Source organism: Labrus mixtus, chromosome 14, assembly GCF_963584025.1.
Source record: "Labrus mixtus chromosome 14, fLabMix1.1, whole genome shotgun sequence".
Taxonomy (NCBI): domain Eukaryota; kingdom Metazoa; phylum Chordata; class Actinopteri; order Labriformes; family Labridae; genus Labrus; species Labrus mixtus.
The window spans coordinates 15,192,011-15,219,970 of NC_083625.1; the positions used below are offsets into that span (position 1 = coordinate 15,192,011).

General features: G+C 40.8%; 3 protein-coding genes across 5 annotated transcripts; all 3 read left to right on the forward strand.

The window, feature by feature from the left end:
* The first annotated feature begins 220 nt into the window (after positions 1-220).
* LOC132988129 (F-box only protein 40-like) lies at positions 221-7,134 on the forward strand. 2 transcript variants are annotated; one of them, XM_061055281.1, is made up of 9 exons: positions 221-350; positions 895-924; positions 1,069-1,624; positions 2,151-2,683; positions 3,402-3,581; positions 4,158-4,399; positions 4,738-4,869; positions 6,445-6,778; positions 6,899-7,134. In XM_061055281.1, exons 2-9 carry the CDS (start codon positions 922-924, stop codon positions 7,109-7,111), a joined length of 2,193 nt encoding a protein of 730 aa, XP_060911264.1. In that variant the 5' UTR covers positions 221-350; positions 895-921; the 3' UTR covers positions 7,112-7,134. The 2 variants fall into 2 exon arrangements, with proteins under 2 accessions (XP_060911264.1, XP_060911265.1); XM_061055282.1 differs by having other exon boundaries at positions 227-354.
* On the forward strand, positions 7,004-12,107 carry LOC132988132 (coiled-coil domain-containing 92B-like). Of its 2 annotated transcripts, XM_061055287.1 has the most exons (5): positions 7,004-7,138; positions 8,577-8,707; positions 9,084-9,260; positions 9,392-9,439; positions 10,902-12,107. In XM_061055287.1, the coding sequence occupies exons 2-5, from the start codon at positions 8,668-8,670 to the stop codon at positions 11,621-11,623; spliced, it is 987 nt and encodes a 328-aa protein (XP_060911270.1). In that variant the 5' UTR covers positions 7,004-7,138; positions 8,577-8,667; the 3' UTR covers positions 11,624-12,107. The 2 variants fall into 2 exon arrangements, with proteins under 2 accessions (XP_060911270.1, XP_060911269.1); XM_061055286.1 differs by lacking the exon at positions 7,004-7,138 and having other exon boundaries at positions 8,296-8,707.
* Positions 12,108-13,564: 1,457 nt separating this feature from the next.
* Positions 13,565-27,939, forward strand: LOC132988134 (clustered mitochondria protein homolog). Its single transcript, XM_061055290.1, has 29 exons — positions 13,565-13,631; positions 14,741-16,132; positions 16,751-16,911; positions 16,995-17,166; positions 17,879-18,019; positions 18,117-18,247; positions 18,340-18,494; positions 19,133-19,258; positions 19,638-19,785; positions 19,891-19,983; positions 20,230-20,448; positions 20,683-20,858; positions 20,964-21,272; positions 21,350-21,453; positions 21,771-21,854; positions 21,947-22,047; positions 22,176-22,328; positions 23,172-23,234; positions 23,313-23,560; positions 23,637-23,721; positions 24,173-24,326; positions 25,126-25,265; positions 25,453-25,533; positions 25,684-25,809; positions 26,288-26,409; positions 26,511-26,604; positions 26,702-26,836; positions 26,914-26,987; positions 27,095-27,939. The coding sequence occupies exons 2-29, from the start codon at positions 14,785-14,787 to the stop codon at positions 27,180-27,182; spliced, it is 5,031 nt and encodes a 1,676-aa protein (XP_060911273.1). The 5' UTR covers positions 13,565-13,631; positions 14,741-14,784; the 3' UTR covers positions 27,183-27,939.
* The last annotated feature ends 21 nt before the right edge of the window (positions 27,940-27,960 follow it).

A 27,960-nucleotide genomic window follows, 5' to 3' on the forward strand; every position in this document is an offset into this window, starting at 1 on the left:
AGAGAGAAAGGGAGGCTTATTCTTTATCCAAACCATGTTCTCTGATGGAGATATAACCCTAGTCAGTGTGCATTTATTTGAAGTAATTTAAACAGATACAGTAATTGTGTGTAGGAGCTCAGACACGTAAAAACCTCCCTAGAATAAATATTTACTAGAGTTAGGCTGATCTGTGGCTGTGTCCACTGCAGAAGAGTGAGAAAAAGAGGGGGGAGTTACTTCTCAGGCTGAACCTGCTTGGTGCTGCCGTGCTAATTTTAACCTGCCAAGAACTCAAGGACAGAAAGCAACGTTATAAAACCAAAGAGAAGACACAACACGTCTACAGAAGGACTTGGGCTGATTCTTTAGTGAGTATGTTACATTTTTTAATGTCTGTTTTTGTTTATCTAATTTGCAAGCGTTTTAAAAGTAGTACAACTTGAGAAGTTGAAATATTTTAGTTGTGTTAACTAAATTAAACTAATTAAATCATAAACTGTACACACACAGATGACTGAACAAATTCTCAATACGGACCACTAGTTTTAATTTTTCTTCAACTGCTCGCTCATTTTATATTACAAACAGGGAAAACGTACACTTCGGTTGGAGCCTTTTGGCATTGATTTATTTCCAGTGCATACGTTGTTGCATCAGGGCAAAATCTTCCCTGTGACTTTGTTTTTGTGATGTTTATTTGTGCTGTAGTCTCTGGCTTTGAATCCAAAATTGAAACCCTTAGAGGTCAAATGGTTTATCTAAGGGGTCATAAGACAACCAGATAGGTATATAAAAGAAAATTGCATGATTGCATGCAGGAATGCCTAAACATTCTAAAACATATTAACTTGTTGCTTTGTTTTCAAGATCAATGCCCGATGTGTGTATGTCAATTTCTGTACTGTTTTGCAGGATTACAAGGGAGCTGTTTTGGCCTGTATGGTGAGTCAACAACTTTGAAGATTTAAGTATTTTTATTTTCATCTTTATACAACACAAATGTTCACTATGCTTTATTTTTTCATCTTCATCCTTATTATTCTTTTATCCTAGTCAGCTTCTTTATTTTCATTCTTATCCAATCAGAGTTCTCGAACTCGAGCCTCCAGAGTGCGACAGCATGTCCACTGTGACTCCTGCTACAGCCGGCGCTGCAGGGCTCGGGTGGAGGTCTCTGTGTGCTGTGCGATCATCCCATGCCGCCTGCACTGTGGAGCTCTATTCCACCTGTGCAAAGAGGAGGATCACCTGCTGCTCTGCCCCAATGTGAGGGTGCCCTGTCTCAATGTTGGGTACGGCTGCCCGCTCCACATGCCCCGCTCCTCACAGGCAGCTCACCTCCAGGTGTGTCCGGCCAGCGTAATTTGCTGCACCATGGAGTGGCTCCGCTGGCCCATTGATGAAACAAACCCACACAGTAACCTAGCTCTGCAGGATAATGTGATGGAGGAAAACAAGGGGCAGGGGGAGGCTCTTGATCTTGCCATGGCCCTGGTGGACCAGTCAGACCTTTACAGCCGCCTGAAAATGAAGCACCTCTATCCAGAGATGATGGAGGAGGAAGAAATAAAGGAAGACAAAAAAGAAGTGAAGATAGTGGAAGGGTTTGTAAATGGTGTTGCTGACAAAGAATCCAATGGAGGTAAATTGTGCATCGTCAGCGCAACTGGATTTGAAAAGATGCTCCCTTACAACAATTATGCATGGTTATAAAGTCCCTTATAGCTGTTTTTTCTCAGTTAGGAGTTATTTGTAAATGCTAACTGTAGAGTAGGTAGTTCTAAATTAATACCCAAGTTCCTACCAAATTTGAAACATTTACATTTTTCCATATAGTTTCTGCATTTTCCCCCTCTCAGTTTACTCACTGGGGTGAAGTGGCTAGAGCTTTAGAAACAATGTGATGTCACAAACCACCGTACATGAACATGACGATTTAAAACAATAAGTTTTACCTGCTAGTATTTGAGACTTTAATCATATGTTGTTTTAGTAATGCCAGATATTAACTTCGTTGAGAGCAATGTGATTGATGTACAGTATAACTTTGACAAAACTCTTAATTGCCACATGTGTGTTAACCTTAACATGTGTTTACATTTTTTCAAACAGAAAACTTCACGTCTTCTAATTTGTTTACTCATCCATTGTTTTTACATTTGTTGTAGAGCTATTTACAACAGCCACTGCAGGAAACAGCTTGGGTCAGAATAATGTTGCGGGAGAGCCTGAAGACAACCATGTCGGACAACCACAAGTCAGCGGCATCAACAGAGAGAAATACAACATGTATGAGATGATGTTTAGCATGGAGAGAGGTGGCTGTGCTGCTGCTCAGGCAAACCAAGACAATCCAAACCAAAACCCAAAACATGGTGAAAAGGCAACTGCCCAGAAGCATCAGGATGGTGTGTTGGAGAAAACATGTGCCGATCAAACAGGTCCAGAGAATGATGGTGCAGCTACAGACAAAAACTGCCTAATGCGGGATACAAGCAAGACAGGGCACGCCCCGTGGCAGGAGGGGGTGCTGGAGCGTCTGCAGGAGGATCTCACCCCACAAGAGTACAACATGTATATGGTGCATCATGGCCGCATGCTGGTCAGCTTTGGACAAATCAAGGCCTGTACTCCGAGGGAGAAAGATTTTGTTTACGGCAGCCTAGAGCCTATACCAGTACAGACCCTTCGCTCTTTCAAGGTAAGAACTTTAAGCTGGACTACACTTGTATCAGTGTAAACCTAGCATCAGTTGGTCTGCAAGTTCTGTGTTACATTCTTAAGAGTTATGCAGCTGGGTACATAAAGAATTCTGCATTTCTTTTGCAAAAAAAAAAACACAAGGAGGTCACATTTCTGCAGAGTATCCTAAACAGTATTAAGAGTACATTTGTAATGGGGCACCCGGAATTAAAAAGTGACCAACACAAAGCACAACAAGTTATTTTCAGTTAAGACCATGTGGCAAAATTGGAATGTGACCAACGTAGAAGAAAGCATGCCTCAACATCATAAGGGCATTCAAGTAATAGAGAGACCTCTGTCTGGATTTGATGGCTTACTTCGCTAGGTCATGGAGCAAAAAGGTGTCTTGAGTGATCCCATAAGCAAACAAATCCAGACACTTGGTTAATATCTGTTTGCCATTAACTTTATCAGCTAACATGTCAAGCATCCAACATCACAAACATGTACCTTAGCTGAGTTAGAGCTGGCAGTATAATGTAATAATACATTAGTCGCTATAGAAAAAAACTATCTAAGTAGATTTGTTGGCAGATAACTTCAACAGCTATCTAGATCATGACCCATGTTGCAAATGTCTGTGTTATGACAGTGTTTATTTTAGTTGGAAAAAAAAGGACGTATCAATGAAGTGTTTAACATGTCAAACCATATTCCAAATGTCTCCCTCTAAGATCCCTGACAGCTATCACTACAGGCAGCGGGTTACTCTGTATGACACGACTGCGCGGGCTCCAAGTGAATCTTGCAGCGTGGACACATCAGACCTCGGAGCTAACGAGGAGGACTGGTTCACTGATGAAGCAGCAGCCACTCTGCTGGGCTACGCTGAGGAGGCTGTCATGGGTCACAAGGTCAGTCAAGTATTTTTGACCAAAATAAATTTAAAGGAATCCTGCACCCATGACCAAAAAGGAAATGAACATCAAATATGGTTAACCTATATGACACCTTTGGACTTGACAATGTCTTCAGTACTCCAAAAAAGAGGATTTACTCTATGAATTACTTTTTATTACATACTACTGTTTCTGCTGTTTTTTGGAGGGGTTATTGTTTCAATTTATTGTACTGTTAAAACAAATGTGGGAGATCTATCACATTCAAAATTGCAATTATAAGCTATGTGAAATAAACATTTTTAATTATATTTAACTAAGTATTACTTAGACTAGCTTTCCTAAAAAGTATCTATTTTTCTGTGGGGCTTTATTGATGAAATCTAAAACAACTTTAAAGTCAAGAAGAAAAGTATGAAATGTGCTCTTGCAAAATGTTGGCACGTATGGCTAGTGTCCTTATGTACAAACGTTTTAAAGCACTATGAACATGAGCAGAATACACTTGCTTTATGGAATGTATGCTAAACTAAATAACATTAAAATTAAAAACAATCCATAGGTAACTGGGATCGATTGGTTTCCACACAGATCAGTGTTTCAAAGGCAGCTGATGGGCTCTATGTTGATGTGGGAACACAGACGCACTCCTTCCACTCAGCTCCATATAAAGGGAAGACTACGCTGGCGGAGGTGATGGTGGACAGACCCTTGAAGCTTCTTCTTCAGCTGCAGGCGGAGAGTGTGAACAGCAGAAACAACAGAACCAGCTGCGTCTTCACCTACCTCTGCGGTCACACCTTCCACCGCAGAGAATACGCCACACATTACAGGTGTCTGTGAATACTACTGATGTAGTTGTGTTTGATTGAGTTTGTTGTCTGAATGTAAACCCTGGTGAGCTTTGTAGTCCACTCACATATGTCCTTTTCAGTAGTCTAACTTTCTTATCTCAATGGACTTACAAAAGCAGTTCAACTTCAACTTCAAGCTAAAAATGTTAATTTATTCACTAAGAAATCAAGAATGGGTCAACAAACAGATACAAATCTGTTAACCACTTATTTGTGAATTATCATCCTCTTTATCCCTAACAGTGTTTGGGATGCACACAGTCTGGGTGACATGGGTTGTGTGTTTAATAACTGCATTTATGTCATCTCCTTTCCAGGAATGTCCATAGTGACATTCAGACAGGTCTGAGTGGATGGTTTGAGCAGAGATGCCCCCTGGCTTATCTTGGGTGCACCTACATCCAGAAGAGGTTTCATCCCTCAACACATAAAGCCACTGTCTGCTATAAGTAAGCACCACTTGCATCCATATTAACAACACAATATTTTATTTGACCAAATATAATGTAAGATTTCACCATGCTAAAATGATATAACATGTCGAAGGGTTCACAAATATCAATTAACCTACAAGGGACACCTTACAGCTTCAGTCTGCTGTATGGTGAAATTCAAGTGTCTGACCTACTAATTTACTATTTTAGGACCAAAAAACATTGAAAGAAGTTGAATATAACATTTAGGATCATAAAGTGGACGGACACATAACTCTTAATGCCTCACGTGAAAATAAACATTGATTCACTTAGAAGTGTACCTCTTCCTTTTTAGAGATCTCAAAGGGGGTGCCCCAAGGTTCGATTTTAGGACCTATTCTATTTTCCATTTTTATATCAATAACCTGTGTGAACATTTGTCAAATGCCATGTTTCATTTTCATGGCGATGACACCATCATCTATTGTTGTTCTACATCTGTTGCACAAGCTTTTGAGTTTCTGCATTCAGCATTCAATGTTTACCAGTCTCGTCTGAAGGAACTAAAATTGGTCCTAAACAATGACAAAACAAAGCTCATGTTGTTTTCCCATTTAAGTGAAGTACCAACTAATGTCCTGTTGATTTTAACTTCCCAAGGAAATCAAATTGAGCATGTTGAAAGCCTCAAGTACTTGGGTTTTCTTATTGACTGTGAGCTGTCTTTTAAAACAGATACTGCCAAATTGGCCTCGAAACTCAAGGTGAAGTTAGGATTTTATTATAAAAATAAATACTGCTTTTTTAAATCATAAAACCTGACGATAACATCCGACATTAAGGAAACATGCTATGGTGAAGTGCTGGCTTCTCTGACAATAAAACAGCAGCAAGTATATCCTCCTAACTGTCACTTCAGAGGCCAAATGACCTGTTTTCTTTTTTTGACTAGAAGGCAGGCGGTTTTAAGGCATTCCCACACGGCTGTTTTGGACACCCCTCGGTTTGCCAGGCAAACGGCAAACCGACAGGTGTTGCAGTGATGGAAGCAAATAATCAAAATGATTCAGATATAGCTGATTCTATCCAACCTAGAGAGCATCTGCTTTTTCTAATAAGCCCCATGATCAGAAAAGTGGTTGAACTAGGAGAAGTAGCATATTAATTATGTTGCATGTCTCATATACAGCTGCTATAGTCCTCATTGCGGCGGCCATGGGTTTGAAACTGACCTCGACCCTTTGCTGCATATCTTCCCCTTTCCTCTCCTCCCAACATTTCCTGTCTCTCTTCAGTTGTTCTATCCAATAAAGGCAAAAAGTTGATCAATATTTGGGTTCTTTGCAAACTTATTGTAGCAGCATAATAAACTATTGTGACGTTTATAGGTTACAGACTGAAACAAACAGAAATAAAAACTGGATTAATAGACTCTATGTAATACCAAATACAAGTTTTACTTACCTGCTATCTTTTCACAACACCTAAGAGAGAGATTAAGCCCTGAAGCTAAGCTTATTTGTAGTAAAGAAAGAAATTCACATTGCACTTGTCCTTACATTTGCCTACATAAATTGAATCCTCACATGTATTTTGTCTCTCCTGCAGTCAGCAGCTGAGGACTTTCAATTTGCGTCCGTCACTTGTAGTCTCAGAAGGTGACACTTCCCAGCCGCCAAAGAGCTCAGGGGACTCCTCCCTTACTCAGAGGAGGAGAGGAGGCCAAACTGGTGTAGGGGAGGATTATCTGAGCTGCCTCCCCTACGAGGTGCTGTGCCACATAGCCAGTTTCCTGGACAGTCTGTCCCTGTCCCAACTAGCTCTGGTGTCAAAGCTCATGAGGCAGGTGTGCTCCTCTCTGCTGCAGGAGAGAGGGATGGTGACCCTCCGTTGGGAGAGGAAGACCTACTCACACGGAGGAGCCAAGTGGAAAGCCAAACCTGTGAGATATGCAATCTGATACATCCAAATGATCCATCATTTTAGTGTTTATAATAATGATTCATATTCTAATTTTGCATCATCTTTTTTTCTTTTTCTTCTCCCCCTGACTCCACTCCAGGTGTGGGAGTTCAGTCACCTCTTCTCCCCAGTGGACTCATGGCGAATGGCAGACATCCCTCCTATATCTTCTCATCTAAAAGTCTGTCCTTATTATGAGACCTCTCCGCACAGTGAGCCCATTCCCCTCCCCAGCATGGGTGATAAACAGGAGAGCAGCCAGGAGAGGATCACTCTTGTCAACCATTTCACAGGAAAAAGATTGCAACAATAAAGAAAACAAAAAAGAAAGTTTTACCAGGTGATGGTTTCCTTTTAAAAAAAATGATTGTGTATGATGGCCTGACTACACAGTATAAGTACAAGAAGTATGTCACTCCGCACTACACAGAAAAAATGACGTTTTTGTTATTTGTGTTTCAGCAATTGCAATATAAGTCATGACACATGTTTGCCTGTGTACAGCTTGATTGCATTTACTGCAATATTTTTTTTTATTCCACTATATGACTCTGACATATTTGAACTACCATGCTGATTCCATCCATCTTTGGGTGAAACAACTTGAGATAACCTACGGAGTAGTTATACAGCTATATGATGGAGAATCAGTGCCACATAGAAAAATTAAAGGGTGAAAACCTTGTTACTCTAAGGAAGAACAGATTTAAGGCTGCAAAAATAAGTTGATTCATAGACAATGTATTTAGATAATCTTATCATTTTACAATATTTGCTGGTTCCAGCTTCCTGGGTGTGATGGTAAAGGGTTATTTTATCAAACATGATAGACAAAATAATAAAGTATAAATGATCTAGGTTTTTTTTTTACTAAAAGTTTCATGAAATACATTTGAAGTTATCACCATGACTCTGGAATTAAAAAAAATGAAATTAATCATGTTTTTTCTCATATTTCATGGACAAACAAAATCACTGAATAATCAACAGCTTACTTTACTACTAAAAAAGTAAGTGACAAACTGACCTCATTTTAGAAAATTACGAGTTTCTGTCAATTTTCAAACGTCTCCGGGGAAACATTGACTTCCATTACATACATTAATTTGGTATGATAACTTTTAAAAATCAAATAAAGCAGCCTTATTTAAGAACCTGACCTAAAAAAAATAGATTTTGTCCAATTCACATTATATACATTTTGAGAAATCTATTAATCTATTAACAGATGGGTGCAGTTCTTCATAAAAAGTCACTTTAGTATTCAATATGTTTTTCCAATAATACTAATACAGCCTTTATTGTTGGCATATTTTAAGCTACAGTAACGATTACAATGTTATCATATAGAAGACACTTTTGTTCATATTGGAGCAAGGATTTCAACAGTAGGTAAATCAGGAGGTAAAACAAATAATAGCAGGTCTTATAGGACACAGGTGCCACTAATATAAAATAGTAACCCTATATAATGAAGCCCCCGAAAAATTTTACATTTTTAGAATTAAAAATAGATAATTGTAAGTCTGATACTGGTGGCATTATTTCCATGTAGCTCCTCCTCTTCCTCTTCCTGCATCGTAGCACTAATCACCCCTCATACATGGCAGGTTTTTTTGTGTGCGAGTAAAACAGCGGCAGTCTTCTGCACGTAGAAGGTTATTAGGAGGTTATTTCTCCTCTTGACTGCAGCAGGGTTTACGCAAACGTTGACTGACTGCAGCAGCTCACCTAAGGAGGTGAAAGAAAACAGCAAATGTGTCATTTTTGCCCTCCAGACGTTTTGTGCGGGTCTCTTGTGTTCTCCATCCCTGCTGCTGCTGCTGCTGCTGAATCAAGGACGGAGATACCGGAGCGATACGGGGATCCATGAGAAACGCTTTGAAGAGCAAACCGCTTCATTATCACGGTAGGCCATGAGCAGAGAGAGGAGTGCACGGTTACAGGTAGGTTTCTGCACTGCTGTACAGAAACCAGAGAGCTTTATGGGCAATAATTCAAACTGAGATTTCATAATGTATTAGCATATGCAATTAGGCTTACAAGGTAATTCAATGCACCGCTTACATGTTGCAGAAAAATCATCTTTATAGGCTGCATCGTGAACGTATTAGTAGTTTAAAGATATCTAATAGAAAATAACTTGTCAATATTTCGATGCACAAGCTGTTTGATTAGTTTGCAATTGGAATTGCACTTTGTAGGCTACCCAACTTCTTTGTGTGACCACAAATTGGAAATCTTCCCTAATGTAAGCATTTTCCTGGGAAATCCCTCTTTCTAAGTCACCCAGCCAGCAGCATCTGTGTGCACCTTGTGTGGGGGTTCAGCCATGGATGCTGGCAGGCTGGAGCGGCAGGTGGCCAGTGTGGACAGAGGCATCGCCTTCTTGAAGCAGGAGCACTTAGCCATGCTGACTGGCTTACAGCTGGAAATCACACACCTGAAGAGGCGCTGCCACGGTCAGTCTACCTGCTACCTGCTGCTCTACATCTATCTATGTCTCTTATCCAATTGAACACCTGTCTGTCGGCCAACTTACGGTTTCTTACCTCTTCTGTCTGTATTCCTGTTCTTCTATTTCTGACTGCAGAGCTAAGCTGTGAGCTGGACTCCAGGTTTCCTGACAGAAACACAGAAGGTGAGATATGAGCGACTACTCGATGCTGATGAGGAGGAGGATTTGCGTCATTAGAAACCTGGTAGTATTTTTGAACGGTCGTGCATCCCGCCCTCATTTTCCCCTGAGATGGGAAATCTTTGTATTTCTAAGTCTGAAAAGGAGCTTCCAGTGACGCAAAAATCGTCATTTTGCATCATCGGAAGCTGTTGCGGTTAGCAGGGTGAAACTACAACGCTAGTTCCTCATATTTTGGACCACTGAAGCTACAAACCAATCACAGATCAGTGGGTGGGAACTCACGCCCAGAATCGAAACTTAACGTCCGCCATATTGCTTGGAAGCTATGCTACAGGCTCTATGGAGAAAGCTGATAATGGTGAAAAAATATCAATATAGCCGCGAGACGGCTGCTGCCGACAGGCCGGTCTTGTGTTTTGGCTGCTGCGGTCGCTGGCAGCCGCGACACAAGACCGGCCTGTCGGCAGCAACCGTCTCGCGGCTATATTGCTGGCCGCCGCCGGCCGCTGCCAGCTCAGCAGCCGAGACATAAGGCCTGCCTGTCGGCGGCGGTGAGGGCGAGGAGCTGGGGTGGACTGGTAGTGTCGGTGCTCTCACTGTTTGCCTATGGACACAGACATAGTCTTTTCTGCCAGGAATTTCCAAGATGCCAATCCCTTCTGGAAGAAATCTGGGAATCTGTTGAGGAAATGACCTCATGTGTTGAAGTAAATGTTTTTATTACTATATTTCTACTGCTATACTGTATATTTTGGAGCAACTGTAACAATCGAATTTCCATCTAGGATTCATAAAGTATTTCTGATTCTGAAATAGAGGACCTTAGTGGGAGTGGCCTGCGGTGCTGTGCATTCTGGGATTTGGTGTCTTTCATCCACATGAGCCAAAAAGACACTTTCTGCCTTTTCTCAGCCAAGAAGGCACCAACTTCAAAATTTACTTCACATTTCTACTACATATATGACCCAATGTCAATACAGATTCATGTTTCAACGGGTGAAGTTTCCCTTTAACTGCAAACAAGTTCAGTGAGCCAGAAACAACACTACACACATTATTTCTACGATTGAGTGATACAATTTAATCTGTGGCTGAGAAGTGATTAAGGCCTTGCAATTACGGAGCCACAATGTAAAGTACTATATTTAAAAAATAATTCTAATACAGAAATGCCCATTAAGTATTATTGATAGAAATGTAAAATTTCTGTTTTATTATGGTTAACCAGACAGGTTTCAGAGGTAATGGAGGAAGTAAAGGAGCTCAGAAAAGCACAGAGAAAAAATAATGTAACTGATTTTCATGAGAAGAATTGGTCAAGAAGATAAAAAAGGATTCCCTTCATAAAGATATCTTGACATCCACAGGGATACAGTTATCCACTGAACATCTGTACTTCTTTCTATGTCTGTGTTATGTGCATACATGCTTCTGTTATGTTTGTGTTCACTTTTATTTTCAGAGGAGGAAGCAGAGTTAGCAGAACGCTGTGAGGCTGCAGAGCGTCTCCTGGAGGACCAGCAGTGCATGATGGTTGCTGCGCGTGGGGAGCTGCGGGCTGGCCGGGCGAGAGCGTCAGCTCTCGGAAGGAGCCTCAGGGACGAGGAGCGATGTTTTCTTGAAGAGCTGAAGCGTCGTAGCCACAAGATCACACTGCTGAGTCGTGAGCTACAACGCCAAAATGTCATCACTTCGAGTCTCTGCCACGAGCTCCACACGGCACGTTTAAAACTGTTCCAGCAACGGCAGCATACTCAGCCTGCTTCAGAGGGACAGGAGGAACCAAGCGGAGATGTGGTAGAAAGAGGAGAGGAAGACGAGGAGGATGAAGAAGATGAAGAGGATGAGGATGATGAAGGGGAGAGCTCGGACTGGCTTCTGTCCCCGCCTCCTCCGGCCTCTCCCGGCCAACCTGAAGCGAGTCACAAGCGCCGTGTCACCCTGAGAGAGGAGCGGGTTAGAGCCTGTATCCCGCAGGAGAGGGTGACATCACCACAGAGGCCACACCCCATGCCTGACCCCGCCCTCTTCCTTGTGCCACTAAGATACCGCCTCCTTCGCTTGCGTCAACCACTCAGACGGCAGAGTGAAGATGGGCTTGAGGATGAGTGGGAGGATATAGATGACAGTAGGGTGCACAGGAGGGTGGACATGGGAGCAGGAGAGGGAGAAACTGCTCTGTGATGACGCTTAAAAAGACCAAAGTTGTCTTCCAGCAGGTCCTGGCCAAAATCAACAAACATTGATCCCGGAAAAGCTTGAGATGGGAGAAAGTAACCATGTGATTGTCTGTAGATTTAAAGTGAGCTAGACATTTAGAGTTAGTTGCACATGAGTGTGAGATCAAACCTAAACATAATTTATTGACTGAACTTGTCACATTTATGGTACAACATGTACTTTGAAAATGTGAAGAAATGACTGGAACTGTTTCAGGTGGATCCTTTTTTCATTCTAACACAGTTGATCACGGCTTTTGCCTGTAATTTGTAGCCTTGCCTCTGGATATGTGAACATAACCACCCTACTGCTCTAAATGGAAACCTGCTTTTTCACTGCACCAGCCTTATTCCAGGTTAAGAAAGTCACTTTCCAAGGCTTAGGGATGTTTTGTATGATTTGCACTTTAATAAATTCATGCAATGTGCCTCGTAATGGCAGATAAGTATTTTTGTGGCTTGTCTCTTTGTAATGTTTTGGTTGGACTTGTTGCAACAAAACCCCGTCTGCATGATTCACAGTCTGCTTCAGGACCAGCAACACTTTCTCTTACTCTGGGAGATAACAGAGAGTTCTCATCAAAAGCTTCTTTTTTTGTCAAGTCCTACACTAGATGGCAGTAAAAGCCTTCATATAGAGCCTAATTATGCACTAAGCAGCCTTACAGCTACTATTGTAGCATGTTTTGCAAGCTCATTGTTTAGATAGAGATCACATTTTGTACTCTGAGGTTAGCTTTAAGAATATACAGACAATAAAAATGAAATGTGAATTTGAAACATGCCATAGCAGCTTTCTGAATGATGCAGCCATTTGTTTGGGTGAAATGAAAGTGTTTGGGTCTTACAGAATAAACAACTCCTAAACTCACATATTGGTTCATGTTTAGAACACAAGCAGCTTGTCTCCTAGCAAACGCCCCTTTATAGAATGTTCCCACCATAGAAGTCTATGGTTCCCACAGTTGTCTTGGAGACTGCTCCGAATGCTAATACCGTTCAGCACAGTTGCCAGGCAACCAGAGAGCTGCGTTTTTTTTTTCGCTCATGCCTGAAAGTGAGGAAGAGTCACGTAAGGTTTGATTCCGGACTTTCTATTCACGGAGGAGTTTTTGCTGTGTCATTCCTTGTGCTGTGTTTTCAAAAGGGATGGAGGGACGAATATGAATTTGTGTCAATCATCCCCCTGCTTTTATTTATAGGCTACTGCACGTGCTCACATTTAAGTTTGATGGAGAGCGCATGGGCCGGTGCCAATACAGGAAGTTACATCACGACAGGCGTAGAGGTTGCCCTCTTCTGGAATGGGATGGGTATTAAAGTGTGACAGTGTTCATGTGTGTGCATAGAGGGCCTGCTACAGGCTCCCTCGTAGCTCCTCTTCACCCATGAAGGGCAGAAACACACACACACACACACACACACACACACACACACACACACACACACACACACACACACACATGCAGCGACACACACGTTTGTGTAACGTGTTGTCTCAGCAAGGACAGGGGATCCTCCTGCCCTAGAGGGAAGCTGGGACTCTGATTTCAGCAGGATGACGAGCAGTGGGATCTGGAGAAAATGACACAGACTGGCAGCCTCTTCATTTCTCCTAATTTCCTGGTAAGTCCCATAGATTGATTCAATTGTTTTTGTGATAGACCTATTGATGCTTCTGTTGTTTGAGATATGTATGTTTTCACATGCTTTGTGAAATTATTAGGCTATTAATTATTACAATGTTATGTTGTGCTTAAACAAAGGTATGAAACTGAAAAAAAAACTCTGTTAATATGAATAAGAGTTTGGGCCCTTTTTGTCAGTCTAATGTAGCCAAACTACTGTAACTAATGGGAACTTTTTACACTAAAATTGTACCCAGCATTTTCTTTCGTCTTTGTGACAGCATTTCTAGATATTCAACATCGCTCCAGAGATCTGCCCAGATTCAGGCTTCAATTCTTTTCACTGTAAGGTGACACCTCAGCAACACTCCATAATCTTCCTGTCATCAGCTGTTGTTTAAGGCTATTAGCTGCTTGCATTCACGTATGCCGGACAAACACACACACACATACCCAATACACACACACAACACACACATACACATAAAAACATCTATTATAAGTTCATACTCAGCATCCTAGTTAAATCTTGTATTTTAGAATTTTAGAGTCTTTTTCAATTTGTATTAATGATTTCTACCGTGCAAGTTTCAGTTCTATGGGTTACAGATGCAAAGTCTCTATTTATAAATCTCGTAATGAACCTGGAGTTTTGTTGTCATTCTGCCTGTCCACATGCTCTCTTCTGAGCTTTAACCAGTGTGGCATTCCTCCAGGGTGCCCTTTTCTTACCAGACACGACTTTGATCTTCATGAGGGAAATGTTATCAATAAACTGTGGAAATTGAAGAATTAACAACATCGTTGACAGGAAATGAAGGCTGAGCTTGTGTGGGTGTAAAAGCCTGGCTGGATGATGCACAGGGGTTTTATTTTATGAAGCAGTTTTTGGAAATACTTAGAGCTAACATTTGCCCCTTATTGTGAATTGAATCTATTACATGCTGAGAAAGTCCAAATATGTCCCTGATATGTAAACATTCTTTGGCTTTTGCATCTTTTTTTTGTTGTCGGTAGGAATATTAAAGTCACCCACTATGCCATCACAGTCAGAATCAATGCACATATCACACTTGAGACAAGCCAAATCCTTAAAAAACTCTGCATTGTATTTTTGGGGGCCTGTATGGTTATACAATTCTCACAATTTATTGCAACATATTCAAAGGAATCAAACTTCCCATATGACAACTGCACTACACATTATGAAATAAAGTGACCACTCAATCTCCTGTCCGAAGTGCTGTGGCCTTATTGATAAAATAATAGTTTGTCTGAGCCTTTTCAATAACAACTGCTGCATTATTGTGTTCAGTTAACCAAGTTTCAGTAAACAATATAAAATCAGACACCTTATATTTAATAAAGCACATTTATTAAGTCTATTTTGTATTCCAAAGTAGTTTACATTTTTAGATTTGTTCTCATGGAAATACTGTGTTTTTCTTCTTTAGGCAACCCTGCAGAGTTGTACTCTTGTTTTGTGCACGGAGGCATCATGGGAAACTTAGTCCAGTGCTGTCATATGCTGTCATACTACTTTAAGTGTAAGGATGCACCTGTCCAAGGAGAGGCTGAAAGATCCCCTCTGTTATCCAGCGAGGAGAGTGACTGTGAGTCACCAAGTCTGCCAGACGACTTGGAGGAAGAACTGTTAACCACCTCAACCGGAGTGACAAACCCCGCCCTCGAACCAGAGCACTTCCTGTTTCCAGATATTATCCTGAGCAGTAACTTGGGAGGGGAAGTGACGTTGGTGGAGCCGATGGTGTGTCTGCTGGTGTCCGAGGAGGAAGAAGGAGTGAGAGTGAATGAGCCGGTAGATGAAGGGAAAGAGAGGATTACCAGTTGGAGAAACAGGAGTTATTATGAGGTTGAAACACAGACTGAGGGTGAGACACGGATGGACACGGGGGTGCAGACTCAGACAGAGTCACAGATGGAGGTCCAAGCACAAACAGAAATACAAGTGGGTTATAATGAGACTTTGGCAAGAGAAATGAATACACTAACTAGCACTGGCACTACAAAAGACCTGGTTGTGGATGTTTGGAAAGACTGTGAAATACCAAAGCATGTAGATGTACTCTTGGAAGCACAACCAGACACCCAAATGTCAGATGAGAGGAACTCAGAAATTGTTACCAAAATACCTTCAGAGAAAAGAAACAAGGACACCACACGGAATGATTTGGAGGAGGATCACATCTGCAAGGAACTGAGCACAACTTTTCCTGGCAAAACCTTTCAAACAGAAGAAAATGCAAAGCTTATAAAGGAGTTTAACATGAATGAAGAGGGTGTGTTTGATTTGCAACAAAATACTGTCGCTGCAAAGGAAAATGCAGACTTGGCCTTGAGGGAGCAACATAGTCGGCCTGTACAGGAGAATGTAAAGGAAAAAGAAGTTCATTTAAAATTTGAGTGCAACTCAGTGGGGATGACTGAGCAGAATGTAACCAAGCATCCACAGAATGACAGCATGAAAAACAGCATCAACAACACTGAAGTTTGGGAGAACTTTGACCCTGAGGACTGTCGTTTAGACCTGAAACAAACAGATAATAAAAAGACGGAACATATCCACGCAGACATTAATCTGTCCGATGACCGCACAGGTCATACAACAGACCACTCTATGTTAAATACCGATCACATTCAGAAAAACTTGACGCCACCAAAGACGGAAGAGGAGGACGGCAACGCTCATTTGCCGGAGGTTTTGGAGCTGGAGCAGGCCATACAAAAGGAGGAGGAGGAGGAGGAGGAGGGGGCAGAGGGGTCTGAGGTGAAGCAAACCCTGTTTTCTGTTGACAGGCTGTTTCTGGCTGCAACACATGTCAAAGGTGCGTTCTTTAGTTTCTCTGTGGTGTGTTTTATTTTGTGAAGTGGGCTCATCTGAAGTGTTTAATTGGTTGTTACGTGTAAATTGGATCATCAAGCTATTTTATTATATTTAATCTATAATTAATAGAGAAGTACAGGAAAGCCTATTAATTTTTATTTCAGTATAGATGAATAATTAGGCTATTAAAAGGTATTAAGAGTAAAAAAAAAAACATCTTAATGTTTCACAACAGCTTCAAATTAAATTGTTTATTTTAATCTTTTACATCCCAGCTTTTTATTTTCTCTTCATTCATTTTCAATTCTTTCAATTGTAAGTACATAATGTATATTTAGTGTGCCGTTATTGCTCAGTCCTTGTACAGAGGTTACTGGTTGCAGGTTCTACTCCTGATCCTGTCACCTTTAGGTGCATGTAATCCTCCACTCTATCTCCCCACATTTGCTGTCTCTCTTATCTGTCCTGTCATATGAAGGCAAAACAAAATGGTAATACAAAAAAGATAAGAATATATTTGTTTATTTTCCCACTTTAATCTAAATTCAGGGTAAAATGTGCCTGTATATCACGCAGCCAGTTTTGTCTTCACAGCCCATTTCTTTCTCTACGTTAACAGCTCCTCCATGTCAAATTGAAGAAAGCCCTGAGGATGGTCCCCTGGAGAAGTCTGAAAATGATGAAAGAAAACAACTCAGCATCCATGACAAAGTTGATCTCCAGGAGACGGGCTTTCTTGTCAGAATCCAACCTCCTGGAACTGAAAGTTTTGAGCTTCAGGTTCTCCTTTACTACTCGTTCTTTTATTTAAAAAGATATACTATCTGTATCTCTTTCTGATTCTCTCTGTTTCTGGCTCTCAGATTTCAGGTCAGATGTTGGTGGCAGAGCTTCACCAGGTGCTGATGGATCATGAGATCACCTGCCACCGAACATGCTTCTCCCTCCAGCTGGGAGCCAGCGTGCTCGACAGACAAACACAGCTATGCTCTATCCAGGGCATCCAGGAGGGGGCGCTCATCAAAGTGGTGGAGGGTAACTACTCTATTTTCCTCGTGTTATTTCACCTTAGAGTGCAACATTGTCATTAATTGTGTTCAGTCCAGTTGTGTGGGACTTCACCTGCAGACCTGCACATGGACCAGTTGCACACAATCACAGGAAAGACCCTTTATTAGGAAAAAGGTTGACCTCTCATCTAAAGTGTTATTACCTTCTGCAGGTGTTGGACTGATGCTTGCTCTTTATGTCTCAAAACTGCACTGGTTAAGATCATTAGACTGCGTTCTATTTTTGACTCCACACAACCCAACCACGGTTTTGAATTTGCTTGAAAAAAAACATCTCCACAAACTAGATTTGTTTTACAATATAATGTACCATACACCTCAATCCTTAATATAATATTCAAATGACGGTACTTAAAATTGCATTTAAAACATCAAAATGCTCAGTGTTGTTCATTTACAAATGCTAGATGATATGGAATAACTTATTGGAATTCATAGATTTAATTTCAAGGTACGTCAAATCACATATTGAATAAATAAAGCTTACTATACTGGAACCCACGTCACACTCTTATTTTAACATGATAACAACTAGTCAACTTAGGTTTCTTTCATAAATCATTATTTATTCATTATCTTCTATGAAACAGATTTACAAGTAAAAGATTTCCATTCATTTTTAATTGGTGTGATATTAAACCAAACACTTTATAATCTTCTTTTGTTGGTTTTCTTAGACTCTTACTCGGTGCGTGATGCCCGTCTCCATCTCAGACACGTCCGTGATCTTTTAAGGAGCCTTGACCCTGCAGATGCGTACAACGGAGTGAACTGCAGCTCACTATCTTATCTGACCTTTTACACCAGAGGAAACAAGGGTATTTTCTTTCTGCATTCACGCACCCCCGTCACATGTGATTTTTTGTTTGAGCATTTCTCTTCGTAATCCTTTGACCTCCATTCGTATTCATTCAGATAGTGAAAGTGTGGGGAACAGGAGAACTTCTGACAAAGGGTCTGTTGACTTCAAGCCACCTGAATACATCCTGCCTGGCTGTAAGGAGCGACCTCTGACTCCTTTGCAGCCAGTCAGAGACGACTGGAAGGTAAATGTTTCGCTTCTTTACTTTAACATATTACTTAATGATTAAATATAAAATGTTAAAATACTGAATTAACAGTGCAAATATCAATTCAGCCACTACAGTGTCTGCGGGTCCTGACCATGAGCAGCTGGAACCCTCCTCCAGGAAACAGGAAGATGCATGGGGACTTAATGTACCTCAATGTCGTGACTATGGAAGACAAAGAACTCAATATCACATCATCTACACGCGGCTTCTACCTCAACCAGTAAGAGTTAAACTGTCATTTTAAAGTTTTCAAAACAATGAAATATCTGATTTCTTATTCATGCTAGCTGTATGGTGTCATATTGATTCACATATTGAATACCACAAAACTTTGTACACACGTGCAAGGTCTCCTTTGGATGAATCCCAATGATTTTGTAAGTGTCCAGACTTTTCCTACAGCATTTAGCAAACATCACTTAACCAGAGCTAATCTCATTTGAATGGCACACACATTTGTTATTCCCAGGGGATGTATACCATCAATAAAAATGCAGTTTTTGGGATCTTTTCTATTTTCATCAAGGGCCATCATCAGGTCAAAGATGCAATTAGTCTAATACTTTGGTATATGACACAATATCATGTGCGCAACTGATAACATTCCCCTCAGTCTTAGCTCTGCTTTGTGTTTAGTGCCTGTTTGTGAGCATGTTGCTATGCTAGTGTTAGCATTGGTAAAGAGGTGCTAGAATGACGGTCATCCTGTTTTGCAAATCAGACACTGAGTCTCTTTCAGATTCTGATTTATATCATAAAATCTGTCCCAGTAAAGCAGTAAGCCAACATCAATTGTGTGAGATGAGGAGACAACAAACTCGCCTGGATTCGACTTGTGCTTTGTTCTGACTTTTCCAGGTCAACTGCCTTCAACTTCAACCCTAAACCTGCGACTCCAAAAATCCTTTGCCACTCTCTAGTTGAGCTGCTGAGTCAAGGGAGCCCTATTTTCAGGAAGAACTTCCATGCCCTGCAGAGGAAGAGGTGAGCAAGCTGTTATCAAGTTGAAAATATGATGCTCACACAAGACCGAGGGACAAGCAACACTTTTCATATAAAAAAAAAAACACCAAGAGTGTTGATGGAGTTATGTCTTGAGTTGGCATAAACAACATGAAATGACCTACTTTAAAACAGAAATCCCTTCTCCCAAATCAACCTTACTAATAAAGACGTTTTCTTTGGCTATTGATATGAAGAGGGTTAAAAATTGTGTTTTTATTTGTTGCAAGGCAAACCATTTATACTCTCTGTAACTCTACCAATATTTATCTGTGAAGGGTTCTCAACCATGCTCTAGATAAAAAATCCAGGAAAGATATTTATGCTTTCTTTCTGTTTTTTTTGTTGTTGTTTAAACCAGAGTCCAGCAACACCCTTATGAGCGGATAGCCGCGCCTTTCCAGGTGTTCACCTGGACCGCCCGTCATGGAGACCACTCCCTCGACTGTGTCAGAGCAGAGGAGACACACACGAGACGCATGGGCCAGGACGAGCACACAGCTGGGCAGGTTACAGACATAAAATAGTAAAAACAGGATGAATGCAGAGAGTTTCTAACATTATGGCATCCCTGATTGTGATGCTGACATTTTGGTTGTTTGTTCTGACCACAGACTCGAGACTGGAATGAAGAGCTGCAAGGATGCAGGGAGCTCAGCAGGAGCTCCATTGACGAGTTCCTGCTCAGAGATAGATGTATTTTCAAGGTGAGACCACAGATATCCCAACATGCTCCCTGATTTACTGTTTGAGAAGCAGAGATGTGACTGTGAGATCATCAGTTTCAATCCATAAATCACTGACCAAGAGCACAGGACCATGATGTCTAAAACCTAAAATGTCCTCTACAAATACCCCTTAATTGTTACGCTTTCCCCGCCCTGTGTTGGACTACTATGTTGCTCTTCATTAAAACCAATGAAGAGAACCTCTTTTTTTATTCCTGTGTTCAGACCAACTGTGACTTTGTTGCCGCTGCAACACAAGGAGCTGTAGCTGTTATCGACGGTGACGTCATGCCGTTGAACCCAGGGGAGCCGCCTCACATGCAGATGTTCATCTGGAACAACCTTTTCTTCAGCCTGGGGTTTGACATATCGGACCACTACCTTCCACTAGGGGGCAACACGGCTGCTCATGCTTCTGCTATTTGTGACCTGAGAGGAGCACAGGTAGATAGCCTGACAGTAGTATTTGTGAGTGGTCATGTGTTTGATATGCATGTACTGTTTTAGAATTATGTTTGATTTCCGAAACGGACTGTAGCACATTCGTTAGCTGTTTGTTCCATAATGTGGATATTAAAGGGAAAAAAACACTATAATCAAAATCAATCAGCAAGAAAAAATATCTTTCTGCAGTTGCGTGGCTTGTTTAACAAGAATACTTATGTTACTCTAATACAGGCATACACAGCTTTGGACATAGAGGGGCTTCACACACTTGGCACAGCTGTTGTGGATTATCGTGGCATCCGAGTTATCGCTCAGACGATTGTCCCTGGGATACTGGAGAAAAATCAGGAGCAGACTGTCGTCTATGGCTCTAATGACTATGGCAAAACAGTTTTTACACACTCAAGGTAACACACATCTGCAGTAAAACAATAAATAATCTTTCATAGGTATTTATTCCTTGACTGACTTTAAACATGAAATCAGGTGACTTTTTCTTAACATCACTCCAGGTTCCTGGATCTCCTGGACAAAACCTGTAAACCTCTAAGAATCCAGCGTCACCAGGTGCTCGACCACAACGACAGCCCTGTGGAGCTTTGCTCGGGCATCGAGACCAAAGGCATCATGGGTAATGATGGAAGAGCCTACATCTTGGACCTTCTCCAGACCTTCCCCCCTGACCTCAACTTCCAGCTCTCAGAGATGAAGGACAGGAGGGAGGTGCCAAAGGTTTGTCAGAGCTTCGGTTACCCGCAGCGACACCACCACAGCCTGGCCAGCCTGAGACCAGAGCTGATAGAGGCTTTCGTCCAGCACCGGTGAGAAATAAAAGATGTACAAGAGCTTATAGAATGGTGTATTTTTGTTTTCTCTTATCTTTATTTTTCTGCTACAGGTATGAACTTCATGGTGAAATGATGTCTAAGGAACTGACAGGAGGGGACAAAGCCACAGAGCAGAGTGAGAAGCCGCTTTTTGACCTGAGCACTGGAGATACAGGTACAGCTGGACAAAAAAGACCTCCAAAATTAAGTGAAATGATAAAAAATCTTCAGATGATACGGAAGAAATAAGGCTGAGAAACCCAAAGTGGAAAAATGAATACTAGCCCTAGAAAGGTTGAACCATTAGAAGACATGTATTGAACATTTATACATGTATGTTTTATTCTCAATTCTCACTTGGAAGCTAGTCAGTAGACCTTTCAAATCTGCAAATACACCATGTATATTAATGAAAACAGCCATGGGCAGTATTTCAGATTGTTTGGTTATGGTCTGTGTCAACCAATAATTCATTCTTACTTACTATTGTAGAATCTCAGAGAAGAACTGTGATTTCTGGACCAGTAAGTGAGTCTTCCTTTGACATCTTCTTCAATCCTGATGTTTGCTCTCCAGGTAATGAAAACACCTGCGTGCACACACATTCATGTCATGTATATCAAGTATTTAGAAAATGAGACCAAGACTTAACTGTGTGTCTGCTGCAGGGGTTCGTTTCCCCCCTGAGTGTGTTGAGGGGGTTCAGAGGCAGAGACAGCTGTTGTGGGACGCAGCTGCTTTTCTGCTGACTAAACAGATTCCAGCTGTTGTGAGTCTTTCGAGATAAACTTAAGGGTCAGGTCTATCATGTTATGTAGTTTATCCGTTTCTCATTTGCTAATCTTGTGTGTGTGTGTGTGTGGATATGTTACGTGTGTGCATGCGTGTGTGTGGAAGCTGAGGGACTGTCTCGACCACGCAGCTGTGCCGATGGATGGTGCAACCCTGACGGCAGCACTACACCAGCGGGGTGTAAATGTGCGATACCTGGGCACCCTAATGCAGGAGCTGGATGGGTTGGAGGAGAGAGGGAGACTTAGCCACATACAGGTACTTTCTACATCTATTATTAACTATATCACATGCATGTTACCTCATCATATCATCTTGTGAGTTTACTTTGACATTACTTGAGTCACATTTTCATAAATGTGTCCGACAGAAACTGCAGTTCAAGACAGAGAACCATGATACACTATGCCTATCACTACTATGTTTCATATTTCAAATATTGCAATAGTATTAAGTAGAGGATAGAAAAACTTCCTCCAGGTCAACAACCGACAGAAATTATTTAAATTGGAAGTTCTTCTCAATTAAGAAAGTTTATGTCAATTACTCATTTACTAATTTTTTCTGTGTCCACATCTGAAAAAATAACTCCCAATATCCTGACAACATCATATGACCCAATATCATTACAGCACTTCTTTTAGAAAACAAACTGCCAGAATCCATTAGGTTGACAGGAAGATATCATTTTGAAATGTTGTGTTTACTTTATTTTATCAAGGGGAATCTTAGAAATTGAGAAAAGAATCGGGACCAGAATCAGTCCCTGAGGTACACTTTAGACAGTTTCAAAGAGGAGGAAGGCATGCTACCCAGGGTAACAGTATGTATGCCTGTCATTATCATTAAGCCCTTAAGAACTTCAACTTTTTATATAAATCTTAGACAAGGTAAAGACTAAACATTTCCAAAGGTTCTGGTATTGATCTAAAGCCATCACTAATCACTGTTAACTGGACAATAAACTTTATTTTTCATTGGAGTAGAACATTTTGTGTAGGTCACCAATGCACAAAAGCAGCACAAGAACACTTAACTTTAACTACTGCCAGTATATAAAAGACTTCCTGATCACAAAACTGACCTCATGTTCCCTCACAGAGAATTTCTATCAGCGAGATCATCATCAGAAGTGCAAAACATGTCTTCAGGACCTATATACAGGTAAATTGCCCCCAATAATGTAATGAAGGGAAATATCAAAGCAACATTTTAATAATCGAATATTAATTCTTATTTCAGGATGTTGAGCCTTCAGCTTTTTCTGCAGCTGTCTGTCACTTCCTAAACTGCCTCCTAAGTTCCTCATCCTGCTTCCCTGACTCCTGCTCAGACAAGCTCCTCTCTCGTCGCAGGAGCCGGCGTCAACGGAGCCATGGCAGCAGAGGTGCCTCACTGGCAGAAAGGGCGTGGGCTAGACTGAGTCCAAGTGAGCTTTGGGTCAAGATCAAGGCTGAGGCTGAAGAGTATTACCACTACACAATGAATAGGTGTGTGTTTCTGTGTCTGTCTGGGGTTGGATATGCACTATCAGGGTTTGACACTATCGTCCTTCTTTGTGTTCAGTGAAAGTATAGATGAAGTAATAGACAAGCACAGCCTGCAGAGGATCTCCCTACTGAGAGAGATTGCCATCAAGACCGGGATCCAGGTCAGACTGTATCCACTCTTTTCTTTTGTATACATCTGCTAAAACATTTGCACTCTAACCTTTGTTATTAAGAAAATTAGACCTTCACTGCTGCTCCGCTGTGCTGCCTTGCAAAGTGTCACAGGAAGAAACTTCCCTTGGCTCAAACAAAGTAATGAGGACTAGAGACAGAAATACAAAATGTTTGTCTAAACAGAAATTTGTGTATAATGGAACAGTAGGGGCAAAAAACTTACATTTAAAATGTTGTATTGTTTCATATGTTGAGCTTGACAGAACAGATGTCTGACAGAGTCAGTTGAGGGACTGACATTTTCCTACATGAATTTTGTTTGTCATGAAACATAAAATTACCTCCAGCATTGACTACAAGCCAAAGTGCAAAACCATCTAGTGCAACTTTTAAAATGCAGCTATTAATCTTGATCTTCTTCCTTTTCTGTATGTTTAGGTACAGCTGAGAGAGTATGTATTTGAGTCTCGTCACAGGCCAGTGTTCAGCGAGGAAGACGTTATCAACATGTTCCCTGTGGTCAAACACCTCAAACATACAGCACAGGAGGCCACACGGCTTGTGCAACATGCACATGGGGCAGTGCAGCAAGGTGAGACATAGACAAAGCCATAGACCAGTAGGTTAACATTTAGTATGACATTGTGGCTCCGCCTTGGTGCTTAAAATAAATGACAATCAGCTGGAGTGTCCATGTCAAAAATGATCTGGCAAAATAAGGTGTGCTTGAGTACATCTGTAGGTCCTGCTCAGCTGTATAAAAACTCAGAGCCTTGGATGCATAATGTCTTTGATCCAGAGGTTTGAACGCTTGCAGAAGAGGGTATTATTATCAGATATATTTCTACCTGAATCACATCTGGCTTTCAAAATACAAAAGGAAAGCATTTTACTTTCTGTATAAATTAGATCCACATCAGCATAGGTGGATCTTTGGGCTCATGAACTTATAAGAGATCAAAATGTAAATCAATTTCAGTTCAAGATCTGAGCTCGTCTTTTGTGAAGAATAATTTCATAACTTATAACCAGGTGCACGTTAGCACCTCTATATGTAGTGTTTGTTGAGAACATCTCTAGACACTGTCTGCATTAACAAATGTGTACACTGTATTTGCACATTATCATCAGACAGATTAGACATTTAAAACTCTGTTCACTTCATTTAATTCACACTTCTACCTTCCCTGCACAGAATGTTTACATGTTGGACATGTTCCAGTGTTTTACATGAACATTATTAAGGCAAAAAGAAAAGTCTGCATATACCATATATTTCTTTTTCTTTTGCTAGAATATATTTATTTTGTATTTTTTTGCGCTACTGTAACACCAAAAGTAGCATTTCCACATTTAAGGTCTCTTCAGTAGTGTTTTATGTTGGGTTTCAGGGCTCCTCATAGAGGGCAACGAGTTGATAAGTCAGGCCCTGACTCTGTTCAGCAGCGTCTGTGGGGTCCTGCATGAGGATGTGTGCGTGTGTCTGCGTCTCCTGGGGCGAATCAGCTATATCTTGGGGGAGTATGCAGATGTAAGTATTTATAACAATGAATTAACCATTACATTTGATTCTTACCTTGTCAATCATCTGAATCATAACCCACATCACAATCAATGTTGAGTGACATGAGTTGTTTCAACTGCATTACTATACAAACAGACAGAAATATGAACATTGCATGGCCTTCACAAAGTAATGTTTCACTCATTTGTCACAGGCCCTCAGTCACCAGGAAAAGGCTGTAATGAGCAGTGAGAGATCACAAGGTATAGACCATCCACAGACAATACAGGACTATGTGAGTTCCTTTTACCTGCTCTTTTATCCACAAACAGATCACTGAACTTTAACATGTTAATCACAATTTTTTTTAAACATCTACCTCAAATCCTTTGATGTTTTATGTGTTGTGTCTTCAAATGAGAGTTTTCTGTTACCTGTGATTTAGACTCACCTGGCCCTGTACTGCTTTGCTGGAGGTCGAGTCCAGACCTCCCTGCAGCTACTTTATCGTGCACGATACCTCACCCTGCTTATCATCGGAGAAGACCATCCACATGTCACACTGCTGGATGTAAGTGAGACTTCAGCTGCACAACATGTCTTTCTGTCTAAGGTTCTTTATAAATTAAATATATTTAAAACACATATTCTGTTCTATTTATTTGCATGAAATCTGGTAAAAACTGATTGTACAGTAAATATTTACATTACATTTGATCAAGTCTGAGTTAACTTGTCAAATTGTCAATAGAACTCTTTTTCTTTTTGCTGCAAATATTTGCTCACATGTTTCACTTACACTGCCATCAATAGCTACTGAAATGGTACAAAAATAAAGACAATCAACCATTACATAACAAAATGAAATGGAAGTGAAGATAAAGAAAGATGCTGAAATGAAAAAAAACAGACCGCAACCTTGAGAAAGTTTCATGATAATACCTTTGATTTTTGGTCACTTTGTATTCGTGCCAGGAGGTGTTATTACATGTCACCCATGTGTTTGAAATCAGTTTTTTTTTTGTGGCTGTTTTGCTTCCCTTTGTTAGACTATGCTCGGTCTAGTTCTTTATGAACTGATGGAGTTTGAGCTGTCCCTGAAGTTTCTCCAGAGTGCCTTGATTTCGACTTCAAAATACCATGGTGCCACATCGCTGAAATATGTACAAAGGTTAGATAGTTGGCCATACCATTTATCTGTTATGATCAGAAACAAATATTTCCTTAACGTTTTTGTCTATGTGTACCCTTTTCATGTCCGTCTTTGTTCAGTCACCACCTGCTCGCCACTGTGTATGAAAGTAAAGGAGAGTATCGGTCGGCTCTGCAACATGAGAAAGAAGCCTATGCAGTGCTTAAGAGCCAGGTATGCTTAAAATGCCAGAATCCCATGTATGCTTATGTTATTTCAGTGTTATATGCCCCTTATTTCAACTCAGAGAGTCCTTTGTTGCACACAACAGCTTGGGGAGGACCATGAAAGTACGAAGGAAAGCTCAGAGTACCTAAAGATTCTCACTCGTCAGGCTGTGATTCTTCAGAAAGCTATCAACAGTATCTACAGCAATACACCCAGTGCCTGTATTCAACCTCCAAAGGTTTGTAAATGCATGAAAACATGCATGCAAGCATTTCTGGTTGTGTGGTAATTTATCTTGTTTGTGTTTCTCTCCAGTTTTCCACCCCAAGCCTTCCCACAATCCTTCAGCAGCTCAACCTGGCATGTGGATTCATAGCTATTCCCCCCAGGTGAACATGCAAACAGTAATGTTCATCTCATTCTGTAATCACTGTGATAAATGGTTGATGTAAGTTGGGATTTTCCTCACACACAGTGTCACATCTTTTATTTATAGAGCAAAAGGAATATCCGACCCGCAGAGTGAGTTGAAAGGAAATGCTGACGAGCTGGAAAGATCCGCAGACAATAACTCTGCTCTATGAACTCAAAGAACAGGTCGAAAACAACATGTGTGAGTTCAGTCAGACTTCTGTAAATGACTGTAGACAATCGATAGTAAAGGTTTATGAAAGCCAGGGAAATTGCTGTTTCAATGTAGGTTAGCCTACTTTGGACAACAACTACAGTCAAGTAGCAGACATGTTCAACTGTACTCCTTTCGAAGAGGATTTCCCCGGCCTGTTGTCTATGGAGGACTGGGTGTTAATTTTATCTAATGATTGTCGTATAGCTCTAGTTGAAAGACACCTGGTCCATAAATTAACTCTACTGGCTGTAACTTTGATGATGAATATTCATAACTCTTTTCCTTATTGTCAGAAAAATGCTTAAATATACTGATTAATTAATTATGCTTCTAGACAAATTGACAGGCATGGTATGTTTGGATCTACTTGTACTGATGAAACAAATTAAAAAAACTCCTGTGTATGTTTAAGTTTATTTAATATCTAAATGACTTGCAATCCCCTGTGTGTCCACTGGGTTACACCCGTGTGCCAAAAACAGATGATGTTTTGTGTGCTACTAATCCTTTTTGATTCAGTTAAAGTTGTCTTAAATATTCTGGAGTGAGGCAGTAGGGAAAAATAAGCATCTGGACATCCTGTGTCCCTGCTAGGCTATCCTCAGTTGGTACTTATTGCTTATTTCATTGCTTTTTTTATCATCTCTATTCTATTTTATTTCCTACTGCTGTGTTGTGTGAATACTGGGATTAATAAAGTTTTCTGATTCTGATTCTGATTTCTTAAGCTTTAC

Coding starts and splice junctions, on each gene's coding strand:
- LOC132988129 (XM_061055281.1), top strand. Junction 2,684..3,401: donor AGACCCTTCGCTCTTTCAAG/GTAAGAACTTTA, acceptor TCTCCCTCTAAG/ATCCCTGACAGCTATCACTA. Junction 4,870..6,444: donor AAAGCCACTGTCTGCTATAA/GTAAGCACCACT, acceptor TCTCTCCTGCAG/TCAGCAGCTGAGGACTTTCA.
- LOC132988132 (XM_061055287.1), top strand. CDS start 8,668: ATGAGAAACGCTTTGAAGAGCAAACCGCTTCATTATCACG. Junction 9,261..9,391: donor CCTGAAGAGGCGCTGCCACG/GTCAGTCTACCT, acceptor TTCTGACTGCAG/AGCTAAGCTGTGAGCTGGAC. Junction 9,440..10,901: donor TCCTGACAGAAACACAGAAG/GTGAGATATGAG, acceptor TTTTATTTTCAG/AGGAGGAAGCAGAGTTAGCA.
- LOC132988134 (XM_061055290.1), top strand. CDS start 14,785: ATGGGAAACTTAGTCCAGTGCTGTCATATGCTGTCATACTACTTTAAG. Junction 20,859..20,963: donor ACAGTTTTTACACACTCAAG/GTAACACACATC, acceptor ACATCACTCCAG/GTTCCTGGATCTCCTGGACA. Junction 26,988..27,094: donor TTCATAGCTATTCCCCCCAG/GTGAACATGCAA, acceptor TTTTATTTATAG/AGCAAAAGGAATATCCGACC.